This window comes from Xyrauchen texanus, chromosome 19, assembly GCF_025860055.1.
Source record: "Xyrauchen texanus isolate HMW12.3.18 chromosome 19, RBS_HiC_50CHRs, whole genome shotgun sequence".
NCBI lineage: Eukaryota > Metazoa > Chordata > Actinopteri > Cypriniformes > Catostomidae > Xyrauchen > Xyrauchen texanus.
The window spans coordinates 21,605,845-21,627,123 of record NC_068294.1 but is presented as its reverse complement, the minus strand read 5'-3'; the positions used below and the strand labels follow the sequence as shown (position 1 = coordinate 21,627,123).

The following is a 21,279-nucleotide window of genomic DNA, read 5'->3' as shown; positions in this document are numbered from 1 at the left end:
TGCACGATTGTCACAACACTCAAGAATGGACTCTGCGAGCATATCAGTCTTAACACTACTTGTGTCTTCCATGTGTTATCGTCAATCGGTTTGGCTGTTGAAAGGACCAGTTGCTACTCTGGCACTTCTTTTTGGTGGCTCAGCTTTATTCTCTTGTTGGATTTTAATGTCTTTTTTATTTATGTACTTCTGTCTACATTTTGAGTGTACTATTTCACCAGCGGAAATGTGTACGTCGTCACCTCTTTGTACACTTGCATTGTTGATTCCATCAGCTCCCTTCTGATGAACCTCAACCACATCAGAGCCATCTCTTAAGTTTTTACAGCAAATGGGGCAAGTTTCTTGGTTTACAACAACATGACTCATGGTCAAAATTGCATTTGGTGTGTACTTTTTCCTCAAGCTAATTCAACAATGTCAATTGCTGAAAATTGTGAATTTTGTTCTGTTGGGTTTAGTATATTGCCCCCTTTATACTCAAAAACATCTATAGAGGATGCATTACATATGTATTACCTTATTCAAATTGAAATGAGTGACCATTTTAGGGGGTTCACACACAGGCCTCTGTTCGGGCTAATTCTGAGTTATACAAATCCAATTTAAGTTACTTTTGAGTGCAATAACTTTTACATTGAATGCCAAGTCTGGTGTTTTAGCAAAAAAAGGGTATGTGTCCAAAAACACGTACTGAGTAGGAGTTACATGACAGGCTAAATCTTTTACATCTCTGGTTCACCCCAAACAAAGATAAAACCTTACAATAATCTCACAAAATCATGTATTCCATAAGTTTGTAATCATGTCAGTGCAATTTAGACAAGTCCAATGGATTCATAGACCCAGAAAACATTGGGTTAGACACCAATATTACTTGGCTAGGTCAAATAATGGAGTTAGGATATTTTAAGGGCATTCCTGCCCATCTTGGACGTCATCTTGAAAATTACACCTTTCTAGTAGTCAAACTTTGGTAAACTTTTAGTATGTTATTTAAGACACCTAATACAACAAAAAACAGATGAGAAACCTTTTGTTAGAATTTTTTTAGGGTTAGGTGTTTTTTTTTCATATATGCAGCCGCCTATATTGCCCTGTGTGTGGTCTGCATTACTTCATCACATTGATGTTTGATTCAATTTATCCAACAGGAACTGCAAACTGTACCCGGGTGCTTAAATTTCTCATTCCTGCTACGGCTGTGCCACAGGAGGCTATTGTGAGAGGAGTGTCATGGCTCTGTGTAGGGAAAATGCCAATGAATGCACAGGTAAGAGATGTTTGTTGTGTCTGGTCATTGGTGAAATGGCTGTTATTTAGACTTGTACATTAAAATTCAACATATAGTTGAGTCTCATAACTTTTTCTTTGAAGGTTCTGTTTGTCCGCTGGGTACTTACTGTTTTTGACCTGATTGACTGCAAAGACAACTTGAGGTCCATTTATGGCTTTATTTTCAGCTTTGTGACTGAAGAAAATCTGGTTAGTTCTTTTTATGCTTGCTTTTCCAGTGTTATTCACATGTGCAAATGATTATTTTATTACTATAAGCAGAGATATTTCTTATAGTTATATAATCTTATAGATCTTATAGATGACTATAAGCAATCCTTTGGTTAGTTAATTTCCCCAAAAATGTCAACAGTGTGACTATCAAAACATTGCTCAAACAATATCTGTTTGTTTGAGCATCCCAACTAGCCTAACAATGCAACATCGGCTCAACCGATGGTCTTATTTTTGGGCATGACTATGTTTGACTTTAGGCACCTAACAGAACAATAACAATAATGATGGTTTTCAAACGTTTTTCCAGACCACTCCCTTTGTATGCCATTGGTTGGTCAAAGATATTACACACTTCACCTTTTAATCCTCCAGCCTATGTGCATTTTATAATTCATAACAATGAGTTCTTTAGTGATTTAATAAGCTAATTATTTTTCATTTCAGTGCCCTTATATCTGCCACTTGTTGTACCTTTTAACCATGAGAGAACATGGTGAGTTCCTGACATAAGTGCCTTAAATTGTGTGTTATGTGAATTCTGAATATACATTTTGTCATATTACATCAGTATGCAAACAGCACATAACTCATTTTAGTTTTATTATGGTCCTCGACAGTCCACCCATATAGAGTGAGGAAACTGCTGGATTTGCAGGCCAAAATGGTAAAGATCCTAAATGTAATATTATGTATATAGACTGGATACAGATTCAGAAAGTTGTTAAACCACTTACATTGTAGACTGTGACTGCTTTGCATTTATGATGGATTATCTTTTTTTTCTATCAATCACTTATTAGGGCAGACAACCTTTCCTCACTCAACTTCTAGCACTCTACAAAGTGTTCCGCCCAGATTTGGTGACGCTCTCTCTTCCATCGAGAGTGAAGGTAAAAGTGTATTTGCTGCTGTTTTTGCCAACAGGACACAATTCACTGCCAGGTGTTTTGTGTTTTTCAACAGACTGGATTCTTTTTTATTTTTTTTAGACTGGCTTCAAGAATCACAATTCCACCTGGAAGGTGTCTCTTAGTGCTGTACAGAGGAAAAACAAGGGTGCAGTGATGGTTGACCAGAGCCTGAGTTTGGAAGTGAAAGAGAAACTATCATCCAGAAAGCGAGTATGATATCATCAGTGTAATATAGAGCTTTACAGACAACTGACCTCTCAATAATATTATGGTCTGCAGTGTAATTGTGATATCCATGCCTGGAAACATCATTGAAAGGATAGTCATAGAAATGTCTATAGAGACTATAAATTTTTTTTTTCTTGTTATGGTCCGCTCTAAAATATTATAAAATATCAGCCAGAAATTGTTAATTGTGAGTACAATCTCTATAAATTGTACTAAACTCATTGTCGAGTAAGGATGAACACTTTAAAAGTAATGTCAATTTGTTGGTCAAACAGTGTGGGAACCCTGTCCAGTCTTTTATCATTAACCCAAATCTAATACATTGGTGTTTCTTCCTACTCTGTGATTTTCATAGAAACTGCATCACCTGGAAATACCTCCCCTGAGTTCAGTGTTCGACAGCAACACCAAACGGAAAGTGTTCAGTTTGCAGGAGCTCTATTCCTTCAAACAGCTACTGGAGAACATTCACAATATAGAGGTAATACACGTAGCATCTTTCACACTTACAACACTGTCCTCTGTAGAGCTGAAGTAAGAACTTTAGATCAGTGGTGTGTTGGACATTGAAGTCAGGTTAAAATTAAGAACATGATGCAGGCTGAATTTGAAATTGTGTGTTCCACATGAGCACCGTGGCTTATCATTTATGGTCTGGCAGTTAGCAGCTCAAAGCTTTGTTTCTTAACCACATTAAAAGCTTTTTTCTGTGTTAATGTGTTTACTATTGAAACAGGTGTTGGAGCAGAACATATCAAAGGGCTTGTCCTGCAAATATTAGGGGTGCACTGACATTAAATATTTTGGCCAATATCGAGTTTAACAAAAACTTTTGGCCATTACTGATATTAGTTTTGTCATCAGATTGCTGTTTTACTCAGAAATATATTTTTTTTTACGTTTTCAAAGGGGTAAAGCTTTTTTTTTTATTGTCGTAAAAATATATTTTTTTATTTTTATTTTTTAACATGGACTGGATCTGTTTGATAGAATAGTTAATTTGTTCATCATTTACTCACCTTTCTCGTGAACACAAATATTTTTAGTAGAAATTTTCAGCTTTTTTGGTCCATACAATCCAAGTGAATGGGTGCCAAAATTTTGAAGCTCCAAGAATCACGTAGGTCAGCATAAGTAATCCATAAGACTCCAGTGGTTAAATCCATATCTTCAGAATTTACAGTGCATCTGGAAAGTATTCATAGAGCTTCCCTTTTTCCACATTTTGTTGTAAACAGCCTTATTCCAAAATTGATTAAATTCATTATTTTCTTTAAAATTGTACAAACATAATAATAACCCCATAATAACAACGTGAAAGAAGTTTGTTTGAAATCTTTGGAAATTTATTACAAATAAAAAATCACATGTACATAAGTATTCACAGCCTTTTCCATGACACTCAAAATTGAGCTCAGGTACATCCTGTTTCAACTGATCATCCTTGAGATGTTTCTACAACTTTATTGGAGTCCACCTGTGGTAAATTCAGTTGATTGGACATGATTTGGAAAGGCACACACCTGTCTATATAAGGTCCCACAGTTAACAGTGCATGTCAGAGCACAAACCAAACCATGAAGTTCAAGGAATTTTCTGTAGACCTCTGAGACAGGATTGTATCGAGGCACAGATCTGGGGAAGGGTAATGGAAAATGTCTGCAGCATTGAAGGTCCCAGTGGCCTCTATCATCCGTAAATGGAAGAAGTTTGGAACCACCAGGAGAAGTTTGGACCACCTAGAGCTGGCCGCCCGGCAAAACTGAGTGATCGGGGGAGAAGAGCCTTAGTCAGGGAAGTGACCAAGAACACGATGGTCACTCTGACAGAGCTCCAGCATTTCTCTGTGGAGAGAGGAGAAACTTCCAGAAGAACAACCATCTCTGCAGCACTCCACCAATCAGGCCTATATAGTAGAGTGGCCAGACCGAAGCCACTCCTCAGTAAAAGGCACATGACAGCCTGCCTGGAGTTTGCCAAAAGGCAGCTGAAGGACTCTCAGACTATGAGAAACAAAATTCTCTGGTCTGATGAAACAAATGTTGAACTCTTTAGCCTGAATGGCAAGCGTCATGTCTGGAGGAAACCAGACACCGCTCATCACCTGCCCAATACATCCCTACAGTGAAGCATGGTGGCGGCAGCATCATGCTGTGGGGATGTTTTTCAGCTGCAGGAACTGGGAGACTAGTCAGGATTGAGGGAAAGATGAATGCAGCAATGTACAGAGACATCCTTGATGAAAACCTGCTCCAGAGCACTCAGGACCCTCAGACTGGGGCAAAGGTTCATCTTCCAACAGGACAACGACCCTAAGCACACAGCCAAGATAACAAAGGAGTGGCTACGGGACAACTCTGTGAATGTCTTGAGTGGCCCAGCCAGAGGCCAGACTTGAACCCGATTTGAACATCTCTGGAGAGATCTGAAAATGGCTGTGGAACTGATGCTCCCCATACAACCTCATGGAGCTTGAGAGTTCCTGCAATGAAGAATTGGAGAAACTGCCCAAAAATAGGTGTGCCAAGCTTGTGGCATCATACACAAAAAGACTTGAGGCTGTAATTGGTGCCAAAGGTGCTTCAACAAAGTATTGAGCAAAGGCTGTGAATACAACTGCTTTGCCTCCACGTCATGCATTTTAAAATAGTTTAACACACACACAGCCGTGGATTATCCATAACATAAACCATAATTTTTCGTATCAGCATATCATCTTAAAACTTAATTGCTGATGCTTTTAATTTGGTCAATAATTGGCCAATAAATACCAGCGGCCGATACATCGGCGCATACATAGCTCATAGCCTTTAGTTGTTCAAAGCTTGTATTATGGATTAAAAGCAATGAAAACATTGTGTAAATTACAGCCACGTAATGATAAAGTAGCAAAACTGAAGACACTCAAAACATGATTTGCTGCTTGCCATTGCAAGTTGGCAGATTGAAATTCTAGAGAGCATTTGCATTGGATACAAATTTGTAAACATACCTGCATGCATGCAAGCAAGGTGAGTCATCAAGATTTTAGGTCAGTTGTTTTGGAAAAGTATTGTAAATGTGTTTATCTGCTAAAAAAAAGTAATTTCCAACAGATGTTAAATTAGTCACAAAACTCCATGTTCCATCATTGCTAATAATTCCTTGAATTAAAGCGGGGTCTGCACTTCTCTGGTGTGGCCACTTGGTGGAGCTAAACCTTTACAAGATTAATGAGTGTATTGTGGAGTGGGCCACATCGTTTTGGTTGTTTATTATATTTCTGTATAATCTTTCAGAGCAACTGAACTTTACACTGATTTAAATAGATTAGGGAGTGTTTTCATTTATAGATCTTTTCCAAAAATGTCAAAGCTGTGCAAAATTCATCAACGTGTTTATCCCTTTGAGTACTAGACAATATGCTACAGCACTCTCTCAATTGACAACTCATAAAATGTTTTCAATATCAACAAGCCCCTTGCAATCTTTGACAGATCCACTGAACTGATTTAAACATTAGTAAATCTCTTTTAAAGGTAATTTATGCTTCATGCTACACAAAATTTGCCATTCAGAATGCAGAGCATCTATTCCCATCAATTTGTTCCTATATATATTTTGGGTTATTTAAGGTCCTGCAGGAGGGAAGGATAGAGTATGCATTGAGCAGTGGAGTCAGTCATGTGGAAAAAAGAAATCGTGGCCACGGGGAAGGATCATTGATGTTCCTGCTGTGGCTCGCCCAGCATTAAAACCAGTTGTTTCTCAAATGAATGATACATTTGCTCGTTAATTACAGAAAGACTCAGCCACATCCATTGTCAATCTGCCACTTTATTTATTTGCAAAAATCCCATATTTAGAAGCAGCTGTTTGTAGAGTGACAGAGTACAGTGTTTTGAAGAGTATCTGATCATTAGAGAGAATGTAGAATGGTTTAATTGTGCATTTTATCTCAAGTGTTTGTAAGCTGTCAAATTTAGCACAGGTCTCAAAGGGTAACAAAAGAAGGACTGAATTGGTTTGTCTCAAATTGTTTTGACAGCTCTTGGTTAAGATAAAGTGTCTGTATTCTGTGTGGATGCAAGTTGCATTGCATTTCGGTGCTTAACGCCTTAACTCCTTTTCAGCTGCCTGCCCAGATGGGTTCTCTGCTGGGATCAGCTCTGGCTCTGCACTACCTGGACTGTGTACAGGATGAATCTGCCTTCCTACGCCTCAACTTTTGGCTTGGACACTCATTGCAAGAGGGTAAGTTTCCCATACAGTTTTGGATAAAGGGTTTGTGTTACAGTGTAAAAATATAAGATAATTTTCTTTTTAGATTTTGTTTTCTTGTATTAATTTTTTAAAATATACATTCAAAATATATACACTTGTGGCCAAAAGTTTGTAATAATGTACAGATTTTGCTTGTGGAAAGAAGTTGGTACTTTTATTCACCGAAGTGACATTGAACCTATCACAATGTATAGTCAGGACATTAATAACATGAAAAATTACTATTACAATTTGAAAAAAATTTAAATAAATTCAGAACTTAAACTACAAAGAGTTCTCATCAAAAAATCCTACATGTGCAGCAATGACAGCTTTGCAGATCCATGGCATTCTAGCTGTCAGTTTGTCCAGATACTCAAGCGCTTCCTGTAGCACTTGCCATAGATGTGGCTGTCTTGTTGGGCACTTCTCAAGCTCCTTACAGTCTAGCTGATCCCACAAATGCTCAATGGGTTTAAGATCCATAACACTCTTTTCCAATTATCTGTTGTCCAATGTCTGTTTCTTTGCCCACTCTAACCTTTTCTTTTTGTTTTTCTGTTTCGAAAGTTTTTCTTTGCAATTATTTGCATAAGGCCTGCACAACTGAGTCTTTTCTTTACTGTTGTACATGAAACTGGTGTTGAATGGGTAGAATTCAGTGAAGCTGTCAGCTGAGGAAATGTGAGGCATCTCTTACTCTGTACATTATTCCAAACTTTTGGCCGCCTGTGTGTGTGTGTGTGTATATGTATGTATCACACACACACACATATATAATATTACACATTTAATTTTTTTATTATGCTTTGCTGTAATTATTTAATCAGCTATCCATTCTCATTGAAAGCCATTCTATTGAGTTGGTTCTTTTCAGTGAAGTTGTCAAACAGATCACAGTTGGATCTTAATGATTCAATAGCCAATCAATCTGAATCAAAGTTACTTTTAAAATCCTTATGAGAAATCACAAACAAACCAATAATATCACGGAAATGTATTAGTCATAAAGTGTGGAAACCCTGCATGCCATAATACTGCACCTTATCAGTCAGCCTATATGTTCCCCTGTCCACCTGCATTAGCTATTTTTCACAGTTTATTCTCCTGTGTTGTGGGCAGAGTTTTTACTGTGTCCTTTGGATGGGAGTTCTGACAACACTTCCGAAGCCTGTCGCTTCCTGAGCACCATCCTCTCCTCACAGCAGTTCCTGCAGGTAAGAGCTAAAGAAGACTCATATTACCCTTTAGGAAATTAGCATTGATAGCATCAAGGGTTGGATCTTCAATATCCAACATTTGGCAGTTTATTCTATGAAGCCAAGTGCAGCGCATCTATCAATTCTTGCTTCATTCCTCTTGTGTGCTCCTGAAAAATTGCTTCTGTTTGCCCTTCTTGTGAAATCCTCCAGTTGGCATATTGACAGGAATTGTCTCTGTGTTGTTCTCAGGAGGGATTCTCCAGCATAGAGAGTTTTCTTTATAAGTTCTTGAGTGTGTGGGATGGCTGTCTTCTCCGGCCGCAGATCCTGGATATTCTTAGTGACATCCCGTTGATGCCCAGCTTCTGTAAGTTTCCGTTTTTCCTCAGCTCCAGGCTCTGAGTAATATGAGAGCAGAGCACTTTTTTCCTTGTAACTTTTTGCAGATGCTGGTTGGAAACAATTGCTGTTAGCTATACAATAGCACAATAAGCCTTTTCCCTTTTAATTGTTTATTATTAGGGCTGTCAGTTTCCACTGTTTCAATGTTACTTAATCATTTAAAAAGAACATATTAAAGTTGCATTTATATTTTAATTCAATTTTCCTAATATTATATTGATTTCTAAATGCATTTCAGGGTTCCCAAATCAGGAAATAAAAAAAAAATAATCCAGGCTTGGCAAAATCATGAATATTTCTATTGCAAATACATATTTTTCTCTGCATAATATTTCATGAGCTTGATATTGCTCTTGTGTAGAGTTAAATCTGCTTGTAAGTCAAAGTGATGTCCAATTTGTTTGCAAATCGTTCGAGTCTGATCATTTCTAATAGTTATTCAAAACGGTTCATAAATCGGTCTAAATGAATCACTGGCAATCACTCTGAATCAAAATTATTTTAAATATGGATCAGTAATCTCAGATCCCTTAAAGTCATGGAAATACTTTTGTCACAAAAGACGGGAACCATGCACTTTGACTAATGTATATTCAATACTTTACTCCTCTTTCACAGTAATATAATGTCTTTTGAATCATCTTTATTTGGGGGCTTTTCTCATCAGACATTGGTATATGCGATCATGTACATAATTTGGTTAAAAAAAAATAATCAACTAGCTATCACCTTTCATTTTTTTCCTGTAGATTTTGTGGTTAAAAGGGATGGTTCATCCAAAATTAAAAAATTCTCTCAACATTTACTTTAATGCCATCCAGGATTTGACTCACTGTTTGACTTTCTTCTGAAGAACACAAAGAAGATTTTTGGAATATCAGCTCGGTAGGTCTCCTCTCGGTAGGCCACCATCCACAAGTGAATGGTGGCCAGAAGTTTTAAACTCCAAAAGCACATAAAGGCAGCATAAAAGTAATCCATAAAACTTTAGTGGTTTAATCCATGTCTTCAGAAGTGATTCAAACAGTTTTGGATGAGATCAGATCAAAATATAACTTTTTTCTTTACTATAAATCTTGACATCAACAGTCTCCTTGGAAATCATGATTTCAAGCTCGAATACACTTCCTTGGTCTTGACGGATGTGCAGAGTGCTAGTTGGTGCTGGGAAGTGTAATCGAGCTTGAAATCATGATCTCCAAGGAGAAATCTCTTTTTGGAGCTTAAAAAATTTGGTCACGGTGGACTTGCATTTTGTGGACCTACAGAGCTCAAACATTCTTTTAAAAATCTTTGTGTTCTGCAGAAGAAAGTAAGTCATACACATCTGGGATGGCATGAATGTGTGTAAATGATGAGAGAATTTTGGGTGAACTATCCCTTTAATGCAGGTAATGCAATGTTATTTGTCCTTTACAAAAAAATAAACTTATACCAGGGTCAGTAATAAATGACTGCTCTGTGAAAACGGCATCAAAATTGCCCTAAACATTTAAAATAAGTATGAGAACAAAAATGCTCTTGCACATTTCTTCAAACCTAATTTTTTCCTTTGTGTACAGACATGAAAAAGCTTCTTTTTGAGCCATTGAAGCAGCTCTATTTTACCTCCACTGTGTTTTTCAAGGTTTGTATGCATTTTTAATTTCCTTTTCATTTGCTCCCCCCTCCCTTCTCATGTCCATCGTGATTGTGTCAGACCCAAGCTGAGCATTAGTGTGTGAGCCAGATTGCTTAAACAATTCTGACATAAGTGAATTAATCATTCCACATAAGGCCACAGCATATTTATACTTCATCTGATGTTGTTTGAGTGCTGTTTTGAGTATGCTCACAGTGGTTAAAAGCAGGTTTTTATATTATTAATTATATTTATATAATTAATAATATAAAAATGGAGTGGTGGTAGTGTAGTGGTCTAATCACATAACTTGTAATCTGATAATCAGAAGGACAGTGGTTCAAGCCCCACAGCCACCACCATTGTGTCTTTGAGCAAGGCACTTAACTCCAGGTTGCTCCAGGGGGATTGTCCCTGTAATAAGTGCACTGTAAGTCGCTTTGGATAAAAGCGTCTGCCAAATGCATAAATGTAATGTAAAATGTTATATAATTGTGCCATTCTACATTATCCTCTTCACAGTGTAGTGTCATTGAGTGTCTGAACAGCATGCTGGTAAAGTTGCTAACATGGTATTCAGTCAGTGCAGTGCAGGGTGGCTTGGACATCAGCCTCAACAGCAACAGCACCATGTGAGTATCCCAAAATCTTTTAAAGGTGTACTGTAATTTTTCCCTCATTAAAGTTTTTCACAAAGAAATGAATAGTACTTTTGAAAAATGTTTGAAAAACATGTCTGCTCTCAAGAGATAAAGACTTATATCAGTAGCCTAATAAAAGCTCTGTTAATTTACTTAGTCGTGTCATAAATGCCTACATAAGATCACATGATCGAACAAATATTTCTCATTCTCCATTAGGGCTGTTACAATTGTGAAATCTGGCTGATGATTAATTGTTAATCAAATAATTGTGACTATAACGATTAATTGTCATTTCGTGTGTGGTTTGTACAAGTAATTTTTTTATATTTTACTTCAACATTTTAAATTAATTAAATTGGGATATAAGATTTCCTTTTAAGGCTTTAAAACTGTATTGACATGAAAAATAATGTTTTCAATATCAAAATTTATAAATATTTAAAATGTCTTTTGGGGGTCAAATACAATTTTGGAACTAATTTAAAAAAATTACATGTGTGTATGTATAATATTATACAGTATTATGCAATTGTAAAATATATCTGTCCTATTTTCTTCACTTCCACATGTCATTTTAATGCTCTTTGATAAAACCCTCTAGTCCTTATATTTCTCATGAAGCAAAACCTTTGAGATTTAGTTTTAGCATTTTATAACTACACAAAGCGTACGTCTCGTCCTCTGTGTCACTGCGTGTCATTATCACTGCATGTGTGTGATTATATATATATTACTCTTTGACCAGGAACATTTGGCATTACATGATCGTCTAATTATAGTTTATATTTTTGCAGGAGTTTGGCATGAGCTTCTGTTGCATGTGTATGAACGTTTCCCGCACTCTTCCGGTCCACATCTGCATTACGGCTCAGTGCATCTCGGAGTTCAACTGAATAACACACAAACACGCCGTTCACGGCATTTATATATTTGCTTAAAAATTCTCTTATTTGGACATTGAAATATGATTGAAATTTAAAGTGCACAATTATTGCTGTCATCTCAAATAATCACAGTTGGATCAAATAACTGCGATCAGATGATTATTTAATAACAGGCCTGTCCCCAATTTTCTGACACAGTTGCATGCGCAGTAAATTAATCATGGTTGGACGCTTGGCACACCTATTTTGGGGCATTTTTACAATGGCAACAGTAACAAAAGACTCTTTCCTGATGCTGCATCTACAACACTAGGTGTCAGTGCAACATAAACCAAAAAATTATGATTTGTACCTTTTAAAGATAATATAAAAATCTAATTACACTTTACTTAATGTCCCTTGTCCGATTGTGAATGATTCCTCAGTTATTCTAAAGAGTTATTTATTTTGTCCCCACCTCTGAAGGCAATTTGGGTGAGGAAAAAATAATATTAACCAACCATATCAAAGCCAAATATGTTTAACTTTTTACAGTCTGACTGAAATCCTTACGGATAAAAATCAAGTCCCTTTCTACATTATTTCCAACTGAATTATCTTTCACTTGTAAATAAGTTGTTTATCAGAAGTTGAAGAATGAGTAGCAGATGCTGTTGTCTTTTAATGTGACTTAAACTTTACAGAGTGCCTTTCGAGTTTTGAATCACTGTCAAAAACTCATGGTTTGGAAGAAATATTACAGAAATAATCCAAAGAAATGCAACCACACTTAAGTGATTGTACTCTAAAAGCCTTGCCTGAGGTTTACCACAGTGGGTTTCTTTATATTTTACATTTAAAAAAGATCAATTAACTTCTGTGGTCAGGCTCCATCTGAACCTCGTTTTCCCTCAAAGTGCTCTGTCTAATGATGTGTAATGAAGTGCAGTGGGTTTTTCCCCCTTGCCTACAGTGTAATGAAGTGCAGTGGGTTTTTTCCCTTGCCTACCATATATTGCTTCAACCTCTCTGCTGATTTGGTTATTATTTTTTACATTGCTTAGATGCACAGCTGAAGGAGAAATTATGAACAAGGGCAAAACTGTATTTGACTGCCGGTGTGCCATGCATCATTGCGATACACTCATTATTCCCTTTTTGCTTTGGGTCTCAGTGCTGCAAGAATTGTGTGAGTGCCAAGTGTAGCAAAGTGGCACATCTGGTGTATAGTAGGTGTAATTTAAAACTGGTTTTTATTGTTCTCTTTGGTGAGAAATATAATGCAGTCTACATGGAAAACTAATGTTATTATGTGTAAGTTTTCAAAACATGTGAGTGAATACATTTGTGTTTCTCCTCTTAGGACTATGACCTTATCTGGTTTCATGGACTCAGTCATGGAGCTGATACGCTTTGTGGGACTGCTGGCTTCTGAGGGACTTCGTCTGGAGAACTGCCATGTTCTGCTCCTCAACCAGACACTTGCCTTCTATGAGACGGTACACTCCGTAATGAATAAATTAATTAACCGAAAACACTTCTTGGCAAAATTACATCTTCTAAAGTTCCTGCCTGAGCTTCACTAAGAAATTGTGTGTGCTGTGGATAACCATTCTATAAAATAATAATTGTATCGTGTTCCTTGAGGTCCACCTATAATATTAATCTTTTTATGGCCATTTTCTTTGCTTTGTATGTTTTTCAGTTACCTAGCGTCATTGATTTGCAAATTTTGCAGTAATGGAGAACGTATTCCGAATGCTCCATTTTGGTGGAGGAAAACACTGTTCCATTGTAGATGAGATGTGTAAACATGACAAAATATATTCTTTTCCAAGCTAAAATATATCGCTGAAGACCTGGCCTAAATGGGCTGTTTTTTCCACTGTGCTGTTATTAAACGCCCACATCAAGTGTAAAATAAGAAAGATTGACAGGTTAGATGTATACAAAACCATCTCTTTGGACAAAACCTTGCACACAGCCAGGAACAGTACAAGGTTAATAAACTCATTCCAGTGTCAGTTTGAGTTTTTATTAAAAAGGGATTTTGTAAAATTTTTAGAATGCAAATTGTCATAGAAGCTGGCATGGTGTAAAAGACAAACAGACTCTTATTTCTATCTCAAACTCTTAGTTCTTATGAGTAGAGTTCTTATGTGAGTATCTATCCTTTTCTTAATACTCAGGTTTCTGTTTATGATATCCGAAGCAGAGGATTTCAGAACGAGCCATTTTTGCTTCTTTGTAGACTGGGGAGAAAGTTTTAAGTTCTGAGAGTTACCGTAGGTTTTAATAGTACTATGAACTTTTTAGCTTGACAGATCAAAAAATTTGTGTTGCTCATGATACATCCTCTTTAAATAATAAATCAAAAACTGTAATTGAATTGTCTTTGTGATAATAGTGACATTTCTGTGTTCTCATGTCTAGGTGTGTGACATGTTTGTGAAGTACAGCTTGCCTCTGATCATCATGCCTCCGGCTGGCGTATTCTACCCAGCCCTTTTTGCTAAAGACTCTATCAGTGTGGATCGGCTCGGCTACATCATGTACAAGTACGATATGTGAGCTATAAAAAGCTAATTTAGCTATTGTATCACTGCAGTCTTCTGCCTCATACTGGAGATTTTCTGCTTCAGATGTTCCAAGCTATGGTTTGACATCTCGAGGAACAGTTTGCTGTACTTTTTGGTTAGTGAGCCAGGCAAGGGTTACTCTTAATCGCCTTCAGCCATTCCCATGGCAATGGGACACCTGTGTGCTGCTGGCTAATCTGATGGGATCAGCCTGAACCTTTAGATGCATTACATTGCCTTGGTATAATTCCTGTAAGCAATAAGTGAAATGAAGTATACATATACTTCTGCTTCACTACACAAATTTGTACTGTGCCACTGTAAAGAATTAATAGAAAGGATGGCAAGGGGACCTGGGTAGCTCAGCAAGACGCTGGTTACCACACCTGGAGTCGCAAGTTCGAATCCAGTGCTTGCTGAGTGAATCCAGTCAGGCTTCCTAAGCAACCAATGCCCCCGAATGCTAGGGTGGGAAGAGTCACGTTAGGTTAACCTACTTGTGGTCGCTATAATGTGGTTCTTTCTCTCGGTGGGGCACGTGGATGCCGCGGAGAATAGCGTGGGCCTTCACATGCGCTACATCTCCGGTAACGTGTTCAACAAGCCACATGATAAGATGCGTGGATTGATGGTCTCAGAGGAGCAGGCAACTGAGATTTGTCCTCCACCCGGATTGAGGCGAGTCACTACACCACCATGAGCACATTGGGAATTGGGCATGCTAAATTAGGGGTGTTGGGGGCGGGGGTTAGAAAGTATTGCAGAAGTGCTGGTACTTCGGCACCAAGTCTATTCTGAAATGATAAAAATGTAACAAACTAATAGTTTTAATTGGAGTTTAATTAATTGAGAGGTGCATTTTTGAGTGATTTTAACTTGCTGTGGTTAACCGTGAATAACAGTCAGCACAGTAAAACCATCTGCAAGAAGTTGTCTCTAATGCTTTAGGCTATGTCTTTTTATGTGGTATTGTTCAATTTCGATTTCAATTATAATGTGGCTTTGTTCAATTATTAAACGTTAAAAGGCTGGATTTTAAACTGCAAAATCAGAAGTACTAAACCTTTTTTTCATATCGATCATCAGGTTTTCATAATAAGTAATTTCATATGCAAAATATTTAAAAATACTTCAATTATTTCTCTTTTTGGTCAGCTCTAGTCTTGGTCCATTTAGCATTTACACTGTTGTTGGAATCCAGCCATCCTGAATAGGTATTATATTATATGATATTAAAGATGCAATAGAAAAATATTTCTATCCAAGATTTTTCATTTTCACACATTCCTTTTTAAGGCTCTCAGACTAAACCCACTAGACCTTATTTCTCATGAAGAAAAACCTTTTGAGATTCTGTGTTCCTTCATCTGTTTCTCTACACTAAAACAAGGCATTCAGTCCCTTATTTGGACTGTAAAATGTGTGGAAAATTGAAAGGGCACAAATAATCGCGGTTTAATCAAATAACTTCAATCAGACTACTATTTAATAATCGTGACAGGCCTGTCAATTGAAATTATTTTTAGAACAGAAAATTTTCAGCAAACTTAACATGTTACATTGTACATGTACAACATTTGTATAAATATAAAAATATTCAACAACTAAGACATAAACTGTTAAAAAAGTTTCACAGACATGTGACTAACAGAAATGGAATGTGTCCCAGAACAAAAAAAGTAACTCTCAGTATCTGATGTGGCCACCAGCTGCATTAAGCACTGCAGTGCATCTCCACATGTGCTGCACCAGATTTGCTAGTTCTTGCTGTGAGATGTTACCCCACTATTCCACCAAAGCACTTTCTAGTTCCTGGAAATTTCTGGGGGGAATTGCCCTAGCCTTCACCCTCCAATCCAACTGGTACCAGACGTGCTCAATGGGATTGAGATCCAGGCTCTTCGCTGGCCATGGCAGAACCCTGATATTCCTGACTTGCAGAGCAGTATGGCTGGTGGCATTGTCATGCTGGAGGGTCATGTCAGGATGAGCCTGCAGGAAGGGTACCACAAGGGAGGAGGATGTCTTCCCTGTAACATTATTGCCTGCAATGACAACAAGCTCATTTCGATGATGCTGTGACACACCGCCCCAGACCATGACAGACACTTCACCTCCTAATCGATCCCGCTCAAGAGTACAGGCCTCGGTGTAGTGCTCATTCCTTTGATAAATGCCAGCCCAACCATCAACCCTGGTGAGACAAAACTGTGACTCGCCAGTGAAGAGTACTTTTTGTCGGTCCTGTCTGGTCCAGCGTCGGTGGGTTTGTGCCCATAGATGACGACGTTGTTGCCGGTGATGTTAAGTAAGGACCTCCCTTACAACAGGCCTACAAACCCTCAGTCCAGCCTCTCTCCGCCTATTGCGGTCAGTCTGAGCACTGATGGAGGGATTGGCACTGGTGTAACTCGGGCAGTTGTTTATTCCATCCTGTACATGTGCAGGTGTTACACATGGTCTGCACGTTCACGCAGATGAGCAGGGACCCTGGGCAACTTTCTTTTGGTGTTTTTCAGAGTCAGTAGAAAGGTATCTTTAGTGTCCTATTTTTTTATAACTGTGACCTTAATTGCCTACTGTCTGTACACTTAGTGTCTTAACGACCATTCCACAATTGCATGTTCATTAATTGTTTATGGTGCATTGAACAAGCATGGAAAACATTGTTTAAACCCTTTACAATAAAGATCTGTAAAGTTATTTGTATTTTTACAAATTTATCTTTTAAATACAGTGTCCTGAAAAAGGGATGTTTCTTTTTTGTTGAGATTAGCATATGTTAACTTTATTATTAAAAAGGCTTTTGTTTCCTCAGGTATCGGAAGAATCTGTCCTTGGCTAAGAAACAAGAGCAGCAGAGAGAGGTAATGAGACAGTGTCGTAAGCACACATTGAAGTCATGAAAAGCCAGATGTGTTTGAAAGGGTTTTGTTTCTGAATAATTTACTCATAATGGGTAAATTAGAAAGACCTTCAAGCTGTGCTCTAAGAATTTAAAATGAAGCACCTGGAGGCTTTTTCTGTATTCCTCACCTTTCCTGCTGGGGAAGAAACGAGAGAATGGAGTGTTCTAGATTGAATCCCTGTGAGACAAAAGGAGGCTTCAGAACATGAACATGGCACTGACGTCGTAATGAATGCATTGCCTGCAATGATTTGATCACAGCATTACACTATTAGGACATGCAAAATATATGGGCTGAAGTTTTGTTCACTAACAAGGTGGTTCTTGTCGCACACATCAATCAACAGATGTTATTTAAAGGAATAGTTCACCCAAAAATAAAAATTCTCATCATTTACTCACCATAATGCCATCCTAGATCAAATAAATATTTTTAGAATATTTCAGATCTGTAGGTTCTTACAATGCAAGTGAATGGTGGCAAGAACTTTGAAGATCCAAAAATCGTATAACGGCAGCACAAAAGTAATCCATACAACTCCAGTGGTTAAATCCATATCTTCTGAAGCAATATGATGGGTATGGATGAGAAACAGATAAATATTTAACTATATTGTGAAAATTTAGAAATTACTATAAATTCTCCTCCCTACCAGTAGGTGCCAAAATGCAAATTGCCAAAAACATAAGATTGTGAAAATGTAGATTTTATAGTAAAAAAGGACTTCAATATTGATCTGCTTCTCACCCACACGGATCAAATCGCTTCAGATACATGGATTTAATCACTGGAGTTTATGCTGCTTTTATTGGCATTTTGGAGCTTCAAAGTTCTGGCCACTTCACCTTCATCGTATGGACATAGCTGAAATATTCTTCTAAAAATCTTTATTTGGATTCAGCAGAAGAAAGTCATACACATCTGGGATGGAATGAGGTTGAGTAAATGATGAGAGAATTTAAATGGTCCTGTGGTGTATAAATTCGTTTTAAAGTACAAATATTCTATGTAGTGTCTTAATATGATCTGGTGGGTTTTAATTTGTTTATTAATTTTTTTATTTTTTTATTTATATTACAGCAAACATTTCACCTAAGCAGAAACGCATACAAAGAGTTTAATCGGAATCTTCAAGCCATGGTGAACTCCATGTGGAATTCCTGGTGGTGTGTTCCTGGCTCAGACCTCGAGATCGACAAGAATCTAATTTCTCTAAGCAAAGTACCAGAACCCTGGTGTCGTTTCGACCTCATCCACCACCCAGCGCTTTTCAGCTACGCCATTGAATTTCATCAGAGGGTGAGTGACGCATTCTCGCACTGGTGACATTTAAAAGCCGAAGATCTAATAATATTTCAGTAGGTGGGTTTCCGTCCAAATATTTTATGCGCAATTTGAAATAGTGCATAAGAAATCCTGAATGGAAACGCTTGATATGCGAATAAACTTTCTAAATTTGCTTTGTTTGTTTGTTTGTATACTTTATTGTCCTTTTTCAGGAAATTTGTCTTTGACTCAAAGCTGCATTAATACACAACATACATACATACAACAAATGGACTCAAGGCTGCATAATATATACATATAACAAATGCACACACAAACTATAGACCTACATTACTGCATCTTGCTATTTAACATGTAAATTGATAGAGGAATAAAGGATTTTTTATAACGGTTACTCTTACACAGTGGGACTCTATACCGTCTCCCTGATGGCAGCAACTCATACATTGGAAATAAAACATGGCTGGTATCACCTACTATTGTCTGTGCATTTTTTAAAACCAACGATTCATAAATTGATTGAAGTGATGAGTATTCCCTTATACCCATAACCTTCATTGCAATTCTCACAAGACGTGCAAGCTGTGATTTTAATTGAACCGAAAGTTTGCCATACCAATTTGCATGCCATAATTTAAAAGGCTACCTAAAACTGCATAATAAAATAATTGCATAATTCTCTGATTTACACCAAACAGCCGAAGTTTTCTTAAAAAATACAAGCGTTGTTGGAATTTGGAGGCAACGTAATCAATGTGGGCTTTCCAAGTAAATGAACAATCAATAACCACACCTAGATACTTATAGGTATCCACCTGCTCGATGGTATTATCATAGATGATGACTGGGCTGTAATCACCTAATTTTTTTGGATCTATTATCATTTCTTTAGTTTTTGATACATTTACGATGAGATGATTTACATTACACCACCGCAAAAAATTCTCAATTTCAGAATGATACACTGATATATCATGATCTTTCGCCAAAAGACTCAATATTACTGTGTCGTCAGAATATTTGATTATATAGTTATTCTTATTTGTACTAAAACAGTCATTTGTATATAAAGTAAATTTTATATTAAAATTTAATGTGCTAGGAGGTGAAGGATTTTCTAGAGTTTTGCATTAGTTAAAATGTGCATTAAGGTGATAAAACTATTTATTTGTGTCTGTGTGTGTGTGTGTGTGGGTATCACAGCTGTTTCAGCCCACATTATATCAGATATTACACTTATTCTGCGGTGTCTCGTGGATGCATTTAATAAAATTAGATACTTGCTCCAATCTTCAATCAAATAAAACTTTCCTCAAAGCAGGGAGAGGTCATTCAGCTGCTCCATCGTGACGTAGCGGCTCCCTCATGATAACGAGCATTATGTAGTGGATGGAAACATGCAACATTTAATATTTTTAGAAATGCGCTTCACCAATGTGACACATTTTGGACAGAAACCCAGAAACTGATGCTTGACTGTCTCATTCAGAGCAATGGAATGGGCTTCAGCTGTGCAAGCTAATTAGATGTTTATATTACTTAAAGTGAAAAGCCTTGTGTCTCTTATGAGGATCCTGGAGCCTCCACTTGGGTTAATATCTTTAGGATTGGACAAGGAGATAAGCGTGGTGTAATGTATCTTTTATAGAGGATCCATTAATGCTGAATCACATTATATTATTCATGGAAGCTGTGTTTTCATCATCGTTAATAATAAAAGTACCTTTTTTGGTCCGACTGCAACATTCAGCAATGTTCCACTGAGATTTAAGTCGAGGAAATGATGAATATTTATGTGTTCTCTTTATCAGTGTTGGCCAGAGAGGAAGGACGTGGATCTTTGTTCCATAAAGGTACTAAAATACATAATCTCCTTTTTATTGAAAGTTATTTGATGCTTGTCTGTCATGCCTTTTTATTTCTGGTCAAGATATGTTATTATTTAAAGTCATTTCCTGTTGCAATTTTCCACACAGTAACTGTATTTGTCATGTTTACAGGCTGGAAAATACTGGAACTGGTATATGGAATATCTCTTTAATCAAGGCTTTGATGGCCTCAGCAACTTTATTCAGACCAACACTGGCCGTGGCGGCTCCTCTTTGAGTAGTCAAGATGACAAGCATCCCACGAGTCAGCCTTGATGCTGGCATGAAGTCCAGGCGTCAGGAGGCCCCACAAAGGCCTTTTGATTTCTCTTAAAAGACATGTATATATTTTTCATCATATTCCGTTAGAGGGAGAGAGGAGCCGAGCCACCAGTATAATTGTAAATACTTCATTATATACTTTGTAAATGTGCATTTATTACTTATACAATTTAGTTGTTTTCAAGTCTTGTCTAGTGTTGTGTATATTGTTTTGCATAATTTTTTGCTTTTTATCACAGAAAACTGTTGTACTAAACAAAAACATTATTTTTTTATACTTGCAGAAAAAATGAAAAATAATTATGGTTAGATCTTAGTCTCTTCATGACTACAATGCTTTATTGCCATCTAAAATACAATTCTCTGTTGCAGGCGTTTGCCATTTATCTTTAATTGCAGGATCCATCTGTACAGTCATTGGACTTCATATTTTAAAATAGACTTGTTTTAGCTGTAAATGAATGCCTGCTAGTTCAGACTTTGTTGACATTAGGTATATCTACTGTAAAACAATTAATTTTAAAACAAAGAGCCTGAAAAATATTGAGAAGGGAGTTTCTCTTGTGGATAATGTGCTATTAAAGGGATAGTTCACCCCAAAATTAGAATTCTCTCATTTACTCACCATTTAGAATAATATTTCAGCTCTGTAGGTCCATGCAATGCAAGTTAATGGGGACCAAAATCTGAAGCTCCAAAAATCACTGAAAAGCAGCATAAAAGTAATCC

At 37.1% G+C, this 21,279-nt stretch overlaps 1 protein-coding gene across 2 annotated transcripts in view; it reads left to right on the top strand.

Moving 5' to 3' along the window:
• The window catches only part of LOC127659643 (centromere protein I-like), a 31,740-nt gene extending 10,843 nt beyond the window's left edge, over window positions 1–20,897 (top strand). Inside the window, exons 4-21 of one of the 2 annotated variants that reach the window (XM_052149552.1) lie at window positions 1,155–1,273; window positions 1,378–1,485; window positions 1,957–2,005; window positions 2,130–2,176; window positions 2,313–2,402; window positions 2,502–2,633; window positions 3,007–3,132; window positions 6,764–6,884; window positions 8,016–8,110; window positions 8,345–8,462; window positions 10,060–10,124; window positions 10,641–10,750; window positions 12,989–13,124; window positions 14,059–14,183; window positions 17,023–17,071; window positions 18,194–18,412; window positions 20,212–20,253; window positions 20,401–20,897. In XM_052149552.1, coding sequence (XP_052005512.1) covers window positions 1,155–1,273; window positions 1,378–1,485; window positions 1,957–2,005; window positions 2,130–2,176; window positions 2,313–2,402; window positions 2,502–2,633; window positions 3,007–3,132; window positions 6,764–6,884; window positions 8,016–8,110; window positions 8,345–8,462; window positions 10,060–10,124; window positions 10,641–10,750; window positions 12,989–13,124; window positions 14,059–14,183; window positions 17,023–17,071; window positions 18,194–18,412; window positions 20,212–20,253; window positions 20,401–20,544 — 1,895 coding nt within the window. In that variant the 3' untranslated portion in view covers window positions 20,545–20,897. The remainder of the gene's footprint in view (window positions 1–1,154; window positions 1,274–1,377; window positions 1,486–1,956; window positions 2,006–2,129; window positions 2,177–2,312; window positions 2,403–2,501; window positions 2,634–3,006; window positions 3,133–6,763; window positions 6,885–8,015; window positions 8,111–8,344; window positions 8,463–10,059; window positions 10,125–10,640; window positions 10,751–12,988; window positions 13,125–14,058; window positions 14,184–17,022; window positions 17,072–18,193; window positions 18,413–20,211; window positions 20,254–20,400) is intronic. The other variant, XM_052149551.1, reaches the window with a different exon arrangement.
• The last annotated feature ends 382 nt before the right edge of the window (window positions 20,898–21,279 follow it).